The sequence below is a fragment of the Engystomops pustulosus genome, chromosome 4 (assembly GCF_040894005.1).
Source record: "Engystomops pustulosus chromosome 4, aEngPut4.maternal, whole genome shotgun sequence".
In the NCBI taxonomy this organism is placed as follows: Eukaryota; Metazoa; Chordata; class Amphibia; order Anura; family Leptodactylidae; genus Engystomops; species Engystomops pustulosus.
Window position 1 is genome coordinate 75,595,963 of NC_092414.1, and position 12,289 is coordinate 75,608,251.

General features: G+C 43.2%; 1 protein-coding gene across 2 annotated transcripts in view; it reads left to right on the forward strand.

Annotated features, from left to right (window-relative positions):
- The window catches only part of NR1H4 (nuclear receptor subfamily 1 group H member 4), an 86,420-nt gene that overhangs the window by 73,219 nt on the left and 912 nt on the right, over positions 1–12,289 (forward strand). For both annotated transcript variants that reach the window (XM_072146350.1, XM_072146351.1), the window contains one exon: positions 10,878–10,991. In XM_072146350.1, coding sequence (XP_072002451.1) covers positions 10,878–10,991 — 114 coding nt within the window. The remainder of the gene's footprint in view (positions 1–10,877; positions 10,992–12,289) is intronic.

The following is a 12,289-nucleotide window of genomic DNA, read 5'->3' on the forward strand; positions in this document are numbered from 1 at the left end:
TGCATCTCAATTTTTTAAGCCCCACGTTAAAGGGAACCTTTCACCAGGGACCTCATTTTTACTAAAGACAGGTTGCAGAAGCTTATTACACCTGCAGTGCAAATTTGCCTTTTCTAAGCATTTGCATTACAATATAATTGTGTGTTCTAACTTACCTTGCACCCTGACAAAATCCTGGGGTAGTCACAGGGCCTGAGCTTTGGTTTGGATGCATTTCAAAAAACAACATGTGAGTTATTTGTGTTACTCACTTCTCAGCTCTCAGCCCCCACCTTTGTGCTCCTGTACAGCTCCTCCCTTGCTCTTTCACAGAGGTCACAGCCTGGTGAGATGACATCAGTGGGAGAGGGAAGAGCTGTACAGGAGCACAAATGTGGGGCCTAAGATCTGAGGAGTGAGTAACACAGATAACTCACATGTTGTTTTTTTGAAATGCATCCAAACCAAAGCCCAACCCCTGTGACTACCCCAAGATTTTGTCAGGGTGCAAGGTAAGTTATAACACTCAATTATATTGTAATGCAAATGCTTAGAAAAGGCAGAGGTATTTTTGCACTCCAGGTGTGATGGCCTTCTGCAACCTGTCCTTAGTGAAAATGAGGTCCCTGGTGACAGGTTCCCTTCAAAAAATCTACAACTTAATTTTATTGAGATAACAAAAATAATTTACATGGGGGGGCGTGGCTAGCGGCCGAGCGGTTCGGACGCATGTAGGCTGAGCTCCGTTGCGGCTTGCTATAATCCTGTACCTTATCCTGTGGAGTCTTGCTCATAATCCCCGGAGAAACCCCCTGTGAGACGGAGAGACTGCCGAGGTAAACTCCGGTGTGTGCGGTGAGACATTTGACTGACCCGGCACGGATAGAGGAGCGCTGTGAAAGGCAGGGCCGCGACAGATGTCGGAGCAGCCACGCAGTATTGACACTGCGACACAAATCCTGTTATACAGAGTGGAATGCTAATGGTGAACGAGGTGTGCAATACACACTAGCTGGATTCCTTATATTTTTACTGGGTTGCATTCTGGACAGACACCCAGTATTTTGGACATTTCAGTTTGGTGATATAATAGTGGGGAAAATACTTATCCCATAATACTAAGTCACTCTCGCTCATAACAGCTTGACTCTCTGCTAGAGTAGGAGGACTATCTGGAGAGGCTGTTTAAACCGCAATCATACCCAACTTAACTGTGGGCAAGCGGGGGAATAGGGCCCCAGCGAAGATGAGTAAGAAGACCCATCCCTCTACGACAGAAAGGCTAAAAAAGTTTGCCAGAACGCCTGAAAGGGATGCTGGTGGGACCTCAGCCTCTCCCCGATCTCAGCAGCGGGATGAGAGTGGTACAGAAGCGGAACCAACTCTTGGCCAAGTGTCGGCGCAGCTATTAGAGGCAATTCAGACCAGCACAGCATCCTTAACTGGGAAAATCGAAGAGGTTAAAATAGATGTCAGCCTACTTCGCCAAGATCTGCAGAACCTGAGAGGACGAGTCAGAGAGGCTGAAGATCGTGTGTCTCAAGTGGAGGACACAATTGCCCCTATTCCGGATAAAGTGACCGAATTAGAGAAGGCGGCAGGATTGTGGGCTCAACGAGCGGATGATCTGGAAAATAGACTACGCCGGAATAACCTCCGTATCCTAGGTCTACCAGAAAAATCAGAAGGTCAGAATCCATGTGCCTTTGTAGAGAGATGGCTCAAAGATATACTCCCTGATGCCTCCTTCTCTGATGCGTTTGCAATAGAACGGGCTCACAGGGTCCCGGCGAGACCACCCCCCCCCCGGGTGGTGCTCCTAGACCCTTGCTGGCTAAACTGTTGAGTAGCCGGGACAGAGATGCTGCGCTGCAAGCTGCCAGACGTCTTGGAGAGATTAAATATAATGGGGCCCCAATATCTTTGTTCCCGGATTTTTCAGCTGCTCTCCAGAAGACCCGAGCGGGATTTGTTGGAGTGAAGAGGCGCTTAAGGGAAGCAGGCATCACATATTCGATGGCTTATCCGGCTAGACTGCGAGTCGTCCATAATGAGAGAGCCATGTTTTTCACTACACCTAGTGAAGCGGAGGACTGGCTTAATCTGCTCCCTAGGCCTCCGAGACGTTAGGATGGTCTGGCAGATGATTGGTTAAGTACACTACCAAACCGAGAGTTTAAATGTTATCCACACTTATTGTTTCCATGTATGATGGTAATTATGTCATAGATGTTTACTTGTACGAGTTAATCCCTTGCTGTGTCAGAACAACAGAGAGAGTGAATAACTCAATGGGGAATGTTCTCTATGACCTCAGGAAGGGGTCCGGGAGGAAGGGTTAAGACTCCCCCATATCTCTTGATGGGATATTGGCCGACGGAGGTTAAATCCTCTTTTTCTTTAATCTTTTGGGCCTTTTTCGTCTACAGTCCAAGTTAGTAGAAATTGGACTGGTTGGTGGGTAGGGAGTGGGATTCCCCTCCTTTTACCCACTACCCCCTTATGATATAACATCAGCCACGTGAATTGAGGAATGGTGTGTGGAGGTAGTATTGAGTGGTTACAGTGTTTCAAGTTACAGTTAAGGGACTCAGTTGGGAGTACCCTGCGGTTCATTGGTGTTACTGCATATGCTGGAGAGTGCTGCTGTGAAGCTGCTGGTACGAGGGAATGGAGAAATGCTTGGCACCCCGCTATTATGGGGACGGCAACTCCACTACCTTGTCAGAGTAGGGGACTAATATCACCTGGGAACAAAGATGGGAGAAATTAGGGTTTTGTCGTGGAATGTTAGAGGTCTGGGGGAAACCAGAAAGCGTAATATGGTGTTCTCTCAAATAAGGACGCATAACGCACAACTTATATGTTTACAAGAAACACATCTTACCCTAGACAAGAGGCAGTTGCTTAATAAGCCATGGATACAGTGGTCCATTCATTCATATCACACATCTTATTCCAGAGGGGTGTCCTTATTAGTGCATAAAAGGATTAGATGGGAGGTAGGCCAGACAGTGGCAGATCCAGAGGGCAGATTTATTTTTGTTCAAGCGTGGATAGATTCTAGACAATTGGTGTTTATAGGTCTTTATTCTCCTCCGCACTCAGACCTGTCAATTTTCCACCAAGCCGCACAATTTGCGGCTAAATTCCCAGGAGCAGCGATATTATGTGTAGGAGATGTAAATGCTGTGATGGATTTAGCGGTGGACAGACACCATACTGCCCCGTTACCTCAAGCCCTTCAAACGCCAACTCAATTAGCTCAATTAATGACGGAGTTAGGTTGGCATGATTTATGGCGCATTCGCCACCCCCTCGAGTTGGTATATTCCTGTTATAATGCTGGTAGGCAATCCCTGTCACGAATTGATTACGCTTTTGGTAACACTGTAACTAACTCTTGGGTGACGGGGGTAGATTACCTTTCTAGAGCGGTTTCTGACCATTCCCCAATAGGTTTAACGATTAACCATTCAGACATCATTAGACGTCCACATGGCTGGAGGATAAATCCCTTTTGGCTTAAATTGTTTAAACCTATGGATAGAATACCGGACCAGCTTAGGGAGTTCTTAACTCTCCACAATCCTGACACACCACCTTTAGAATTATGGGAAACTCTAAAAGTATATCTCCGGGGATGTGTAAGATCCTCGATTTCCTATGTAAAAAGGGAAGCGGCTAGACAGGAATTAGATTTGGCTCAGAGATGTCAGCAATTGGAGGCAGCTTTTATAGCTAATCCGACTGATGATAATAAAAATATGTGGTTACACGTTGGCAGGCAATATTTACATACTTTACAAGAAAAGGCCAAAAGGACGCAATTTTTTCAGCAACAACGTTTTTATGAACAGGGTAATCAATCCAGTATTATGTTGGCAAATCTTGTACACCAGAATACGGCATCGCCAGCCATACTAAAACTTACATCTGAAGAGGGAACGATATTAACGGATAGTGGGGCAATAAGGGATAGATTCTATGAATTTTATAGTACCCTATATGAATCACAGATCAACTGTTCTGCCCAGGAGATCATCGACTATTTAGATGGTATACCATTTCCTACTTTAGACTCAACGCAGCGGGAGGCCCTAGATTCCCCAATTACGTTGGAGGAACTTACTGAGGCGATGAAGGATATGAAAAGGAGGAAATCCCCGGGTCCGGATGGTGTTCCGGTAGAAGTCTATGATCAATACCAGGAGGCTTTATTGCCGGCTTTATTGCAATGTTTTACAGAGGCCTTTAGGCAAGGAGTACTTCCACCCTCCTTTTATGACGCTAATATAGTCTTAATACTGAAGCCTGATAAGGACCCAATGGAGTGTGGGTCTTACCGTCCCATTTCATTATTGAATATTGATTATAAATTGCTGACAAAGGTATTGGCTAAACGTCTTAATTTAGTTATTCTATCTCTGATACATCCGGATCAGTGTGGCTTTATGCCTGGAAAGTCAACCACTGAAAATATTAGAAGGGTACAGGTAATATCTCAAATTGGGTGTCAATTAAAAGCTGACTGGGCATTAGCGTCCCTAGATGCCACAAAGGCATTTGACTCAGTCGAATGGCCATTCCTCCAACGGGTACTAACTAAATTTGGGTTTGGCCCGGGATTTATCTCTTGGTTGGACATACTATATAAACATCCGAAGGTGAATGGGTTACCATCTCTCCCCTTTTATTTACATAGAGGAACACGACAGGGATGTCCCCTGTCGCCTTTATTGTTCGCATTGGCAGTGGAGCCGCTGGCTATATTAATCAGAAGAGATCCACAATATAAGGGGGTGCAGATTGGTCCAAGGGAAGACAGAACTGCATTATATGCTGACGACATGATGTTATTTATGTCAGATCCATTAGCTATTTTAGAAGTTGCCATGGAGCAGATTGACTCTTTTGGCAAATATTCTGGGCTTAGAATAAATTGGACTAAGTCCTCGTTAACCTTTCTCTCCCCGGAACCACCAGAAGGAAGGCCCAGTTCAGTACTTGGACTAAAGGTTACAGATACATTTAAATATTTAGGGATCTATATATCGACTATTCCCTCTGCCCCTCTAGATTTGAATATATTCCCATTGTTGGAGCACTTTAAAGCCAAATTTAGAACATGGGGTTCCCTGCCACTATCTGTAGCGGGCAGGATTAATCTCATAAAGATGATTGTATTACCTAAATGTCTGTATGCCCTGCAACACATGGAGGTAGTAGTTCCTCAACGGTTTTTTTCACAGATGAATAGTTTAATGATTTCATTCGTGTGGGGTAACTCTAGAGCTAAATTAAAATTGACATCCCTTCAACGCCCAAAAAGCATGGCAGGAACTGCGCTTCCGGACCTCCATACTTACTATTTGGCAGGACAACTTAGGCATGTTAGACACTGGCTTCTTCCCGATCCGCTGCCAAATTCAGAAAACCACTTGGCTCATTTCTTGAAGATAGACTGTTTGTGGCATGTTTTAGAAACTCCCCATCTCATTGCGGGCCGACTGCTGCCAATACATAAATTGGCTAGGTCAATCTGGCAGCAGGCTAAGTCTTTGTCAAAATTTACGGCAGTTGTTGCGGAGACTCCACTGTGGAATAATCCGAGCTTGCCTGAAATATTTAAACTCCCAGACCTGCGAATATGGGCTGATTTTGGTATTAGAGAATTGCGAGACCTCTATGATAACTCTATTCTATACTCCTTCGAGCAACTGAAAAGCTCTAATGATATTCCACAGACACAATTTTTTAGATATTTGCAACTTAGGCACGCCTTAGGGGTACAATACCCAAATTCTCCCCTACTCATATCAAGCTATCCACTTATTGGGGTACTTAGATCACAAGGTCCTAGGGGACTAGTGTCCATATTATATTCACATCTTATTACTGACAAGATTTCGGCCAATCCCTCTTCAGCATTGGAAAAATGGAAAACCCTTATACCTAGTTTGACGGATGAGACATATGCGGAAGCCCTGGAGTCAGCCATGTTAGTGTCTCCAGCAGCTAATAATAAGCTAATACAAGTATTCTTTCTTCATCAATGTTATTTGACCCCAGCCAGACTATATAGAATGGGAAGAAAGCAGACTCCTGGATGTCTGCGATGCTCTGCAGTATATGCTGACTTTTGGCATATGGTATGGACATGTCCGACCATTCAGGCATATTGGCAGGAGGTGATATTACTGCTAACTAATGTACTTAATATACCTGTTCACTCTACGCCAGAGCTCTGCTTATTGGGGGTGGTTGATGAAGAAGCATGGCAACATCACAAGCGGATATTTCTTAGAGAGGTACTGTTTCTGGCTAGGAAGGTCATAGCTTTAAAATGGATGGCGACACAACCACCATCCCTATCAATGTGGAGGAAATTAGTGAATTCGGTCCTCCCTTTTCATGACCTGATATATAAGGGAAGAGGCTGTCCAGATAAGTTTAATAAGGTGTGGGGACAATGGTGTGAATCCTCGGCTACACTTTATTCCGTGAATACATTCACGTCACAGTTAAGGGCATTACAGGATGTTTAACAACGCGAATATTAAAAAATTGGAGGGATGAAATAATTAAATAACTTGTGGGAACTGGTCTTCTAAACTGATACCCCATCTACAATCAAAAACTATGGAGGTGGTCTAGCAGCAGCACTGCAGAGTTTTGGTTTCCTTTTTAGTTTGTTTTTGTTCTTTTTTTTCTTTTTTTTGCTTTGGTTGTGTTTATTTGTGCACGCATGATATGTAAAACATAATATCATATACTGTGGAAAAGTCTTTTTTATTGTAATTGTTGTACACTTTTAATAAAACGAGTTTAAAAAAAAAATAATAATTTACATGTGGGCTCTGTGTTTATGGCATTCACTATGCAGTACAAATGACACCTCCCTTTTATTAACTGCAAAAAGTCTCAGGGCAGCTCCTCTACATAATAGAAATAACAAAGCACATCACAACAAGAGGAGATGCAATAGAATTGTGAACTCATGGGTAATAAAAGCACTTACTATAAACCTGGTAAAACACAGAGGTCTGGTTTGATTGGGGGAATCTCTTTCATCGTCTTCTAAGACCTAGACCATGTCAGCTTGTTCACATTTTACAACACAAAAATGTTAGGTTCCTTGTATTATCATCTCTTCCACCTTCTAATGACAAACTTAATACTGTCCTCTAGCTCCCCTAGAGATCACTAGTAGTTTGACTATTGACTATTGCCCACACAGTAGTCAATTTGGTAACAGTGTGCTCACAGAACACATCATAGTTACAGGGCCCCACCGTAACCAATATTGTAAAATGGTTCCTACTGTAGCAAATATTGTCAAAGGGGCCCCCACAGCACTCAATATTGTAAAATGACCCCGCAGTAGCCAATATAGTTACTTTTTCCCTGTAGTAGCCACTACAGTCACAAACTAGTATTCCGCAGGAGCCAATATAGTAACAGGGCCCTATAGTAGCCAATGTAGTGAAAGTTCTTCCTCTGTAACCAAAATAATCACAGGGTCCCTCAGTAGTCAATATAGTCATTTGGCCCCAACAATGGCCAATATAGTAACAGTGCCCCTGCAGTACTAAATATAGAAAAGAGCCCATACAGTAGCCAAAATAGAAACAGTACACCCACACCAGCCGATAGTCAGTCTCGTGCCCCACACTAGCCTTGATAGTCACAGGGCCCCAGAGAAGCTAATATATTGTGGCAATAATAGTAATAAATATTGTAATAGTTTAATAGTAGCCAATATAGTAACAGTGCCCTTCACAGTAGCCAAATAAAGTCACAGTGCCTGTACAGATCACAATATAGTAACAGGACCAGGACTCTCTCAGTAACCAAAATAGTAATAGGACCCCATGATTGTTCCCACATTAGTCAATATGGTAAAAACTTACCCTTCACTAGCCAATATAGACTAACACTAGTGCCTCACAGTAGCCAATATAGTCACGGTTCCCTACAGTAGTCAATAGTCACAGTGCCCTGTAATAGCCAAGTCATAGTGCCCAACAGTAGCCAATATAGTGATGGTGTCTCTACAAAAGCCAATATAACAGGGCCCTCACTTTATCCGATATTGTAGCTCCTCCCCATATTAGGCAATGTATCAACAGTGCCCACACAGTAGCCAATATAGTCACAGTGCCCCCAGTAGCCAGTAATATTAGAACCCTTCCCTAGTAGCCAAAACTAGCAGTGCCCCAATAGTCAGAACTAACAATGTTCCAAGTAGCTAGTAATACTAGAGCCCCCCACTGTATTCCATTCTAACTGTGCCCCCCAGTAGCCAAATATAACACAGAGCCTCTACAATAGTCATAAATAAAAAGATACTCACCTCTCCTGCGGTCTCCTCTTTTGTTTCTTCTAATGCCTGCCGCACGGTGATATGATGATGCCTGGACAGTCGCATCACAAGTGAAAAAGGCCTCTGACCTGTTAAGCAGGAAGGCCGCCATCCCTCATGATGTAAAACACAGAGTAGGGAGACATCAGCTCGGGTGAGTCAGAAAGAGACGATCGGATCCCACTCCTGCCCTTATGAGCATGTGTACTGTTTGAAATGCAGAGGTTTTGCAGGGTCTGAATATCATATATTAATATTTTTCAATTAATAATTATCTGTCACTATGTTCCTGCTGCCATATTGGAGACCTTGTAGAATAGGACTCCAACTTTTTATTGCCTACATTCTTAAGAGTTCTGCTTGTTATAGCAGAAAAATCTGTAGATACCGTACTAGTAAATTGACCATGGATATAATGCCACCTAGTGGAGTACTGTGACGTGACCAAGTTTTGAAGCTTTACTATATCAATTATGATGCATGTAGATAATGTTAACATGACGTTCTTGTCAGTTGGTGATAGTTTTATATCTTCATAATTATTAGTTCACACACTGTCTTTTGCCATGGATTCCCCAAAAGGAAAGTCACTCTCCCAATGAAATCAACAGCGATATAAGACACAATCTATAAATGTCACTTGCTGAATAAAAAGAAGTGTCTTGCCCAATATTTGGAGCAGGACTTAGACAGACGCTGCTCGGAATTAAATGCATTTTGGCCAAAATCCACAGTCACTTGAGGGGGTGCAAAGGGTCCGTACGCAACCGGGCCCAAGAGGCTTAGGGGGCCCGTAAGGTCTTACTGTCCCATATGAGAAAACTAGTACTATAAACCATACATTATAGTCGGGGGTCTGGCACAGACTTTGCCCTGGGGCCCATCAGCTTCAAGTTACACCACTGTTCACAGCTCACATTTTCACCTGGTATTTTTTCCATTGTACAATCCAGATTAATCACCATGTGTAAATCTATCCCAACATAATAAATTTACTCATAAATATAATGTACAGGAATCCATGTACAGTATTTTGTATTTACAAGCATATTAAATGTCACTATTGTGATATTCTGGCTGTATTTGGTAAAATACTGGAAATATATTGCAATTTTTTATATGGCATTTTGCAGACATCCAACTTTGTCAAAACAAGTGACACATGACACAGCAGGACAGATGGCATATAGCTATTCTGGAAATTTCCATAATGTACATACACCATAGTTATTAATCCCCTATTTTGGTCCAAAATGTCCAAGCACCATTTTCATTTTTTTTTTACTTTCACCTTTCAATAGCCGTAACTTTTTAAATTGTCAGTCAACATAGAAGTATGAGAACTTGTTTTTATCGGGTAGAGTTTGGGGATACATTGAATTTATTGAAGAACTTTTATTAACTCTTAATAATTAGGGGGATGGGTAACTTTTTTATTCACATTTTATTTACAATATTCATCATATAGTATAAATAACGTGATTTATAGTACTTATTGTTACCATTCAGATTTATATCTATTTTAGCCAGTAGCAAGTCAGATGTGTTATCACTTAATATCCCACTGTTCTTACATGAGTGTTGTATATGTCTTGATTTTAAGTATAATGGGGGGATACAAACCTCTCCCCTCCTGCTCAGTAGTGGCATACAAGCTCTGATAAATTTGCCCCAATGGTTTTATGGCCAAAAGAGAAAAAGAAGGGGATGTAACGTCCGTACCAAAATGTCCCTCTATCTGCAGTTGACAGAATATGTGGCGTTAATTCGTTTGTGTTTTCTGTGTGTCACTGGCCTTAGGTTCCTCTGTGTTAGATTTGATTGAATCAATCCCTGGTCTGTGCATTGCAGCCCTGTCCAGCAAGGGTTACTAGCCTGATGGACAGCTGTTACTTGAGGCTTTTCCGGGAACTGCCTTATATACCAGCCTAGTATCACCAGACCTTTCTGGTTATTCAGCCTTATCTTGCTATCTAGTGATATTGTCTTGTTTGCTTTTCTGTGTTATTTGACCTCTGCTACTCTTACTGACCATTTTACTGCTATACAATTCTGTACCTTTACTGCCATCTTGGTTTTGACTCGGTTCTGTCCAACTCTGCATGTTTGTATCTGTTGCTCGTCCCACAGTAACGTGCATCTCCCAGTGTGACCCCGATTTCCCTGTCTCAGACTTTTGTTGGTTTTCTGTTTACCAGTGTGAACACTGGTGTATATCTGCGTTCCTGTTACCTGTTTGCTCCACCATCCAGCAGCTGTCAGACAAAGTAAGTCTTCCTTGTCACCTTGTAGGGTCGCTCACGGACCTTTAGTAAGGTTCCTGATAGCAGGTTCGCCCTTGTCAGGGCGGGTTGCTTGCTGCAGGCAGGGCCTTAGCCCACAGGGAAGTCGCAGGGTGAGTTTACCAAAATCTGACAGCCAGCGCCAAGCCTGGTTGTGGTTGCGCTGTTACTGGACAGGTTCTTGACAGGTGATCTATGTAATAGTTAAAAATTTCTTCTTCAAGGCTAATCAGGACTGTGTTATCTTCTAGGAATATCACCTGAATATATTATACCAATGTTTAATTTTTATAAAAGTCTTGGAGAACTGAAAATGGTCGAGGAAGAATATGCTCTTTTGGCAGCAATAGTAATACTTACACCAGGTATGTGGTCAGTATACAAAATGTATGAATTTAGAGCCTCTATGTGTTGCAGCACTTGACCCATGGGCATTGAAGGTGTATGGCCCAACAAATATTCCTTTTATGGCAATGAGAATATCTAAGAAACAGCAGAGAGTACAGAAATAATAATATATCTTATTAGGTTTGTTGGAAATCATTTACACATTTCAGTACATTTTTCTACAACATGATGTCAGCACATTATAATGATAAAGGAAATACAGGCGGTCCCCTACTTAAGGCCACCCGACTTACAGACAACCCATAGTTACAGACAGACCCCTCTGACTTCTGGGGAAGCTTTCTGAATGCTTTACTATAGTCCCAGACTGCAATAATCAGCTGTAAGGTGTCTGTAATGAAGCTTTATTGATAATCCTTGGTCCCATTGGAGCAAAAAATGTTTAAACTCCAATTGTCAATGGGCCCAAAAACTTTTTTGTCTGGATCTACAATTATAAAGTATACAGTTTCGACTTACATACAAATTCAACTTAAGAACAAACCTCCAGACCCTATCTTGTACGTAACCCGGGGACTACCTGTAGTACATTCCTATAAATACCTTATATACTCGTGTATAAGCCACAAAAAAATGTGCTAAAAATCCTCACTTCGGCTTATACACGAGTCAATACAGCACTTAAAAAAAATAAACTTTTATACTCACCCTCTGACGGCCCCGATGACAGCGCGGCTCCTCTACTGGCTTCCGCGACTGTCTTCTTTCTTCGGTAACATCCTGCAGGTCGTGGCCATGCTTCCTCTCTGCCGGCAGGTGCATACTATGACGCGGCCGCTGCTGACGTCATACTATGCGCCGGCTGGGAGAAAACATGGCCACGCCCTGCAGGATGTTACCGAAGAAAGAAGACAGGGGAGGAGCCGCGCTGCGCATCGGGGCCGCTGGAGGGTGAGTATATAAGTTTGGGTTTTTTTAGTGTTGGGCTGACTGAATACTACTGGGGGCAGGCTGAGCTGGCTGTATACTACTGGGGGCAGGCTGGGCTGGCTGTATAATACTGGGGGCTGGCTGTATATTACAAGGGGCAGGCTATATACAACTGGGGGCTTGCTGGCTATATACAGGGGGCAGACTGGGCTGGCTGTACATTACAGGGGGCAGGCTGGGCTGGCTGTACACTACTGGGGGCAGCCTGGGCTGGCTGTACACTACTGGGGACAGGCTGGGCTGGCTGTATACTACTGGGGGCAGGCTTGGCTGGCTGTATACTACTGTGGGTAGGCTGTGCTGGCTGTATACTACTGGGGGCAGG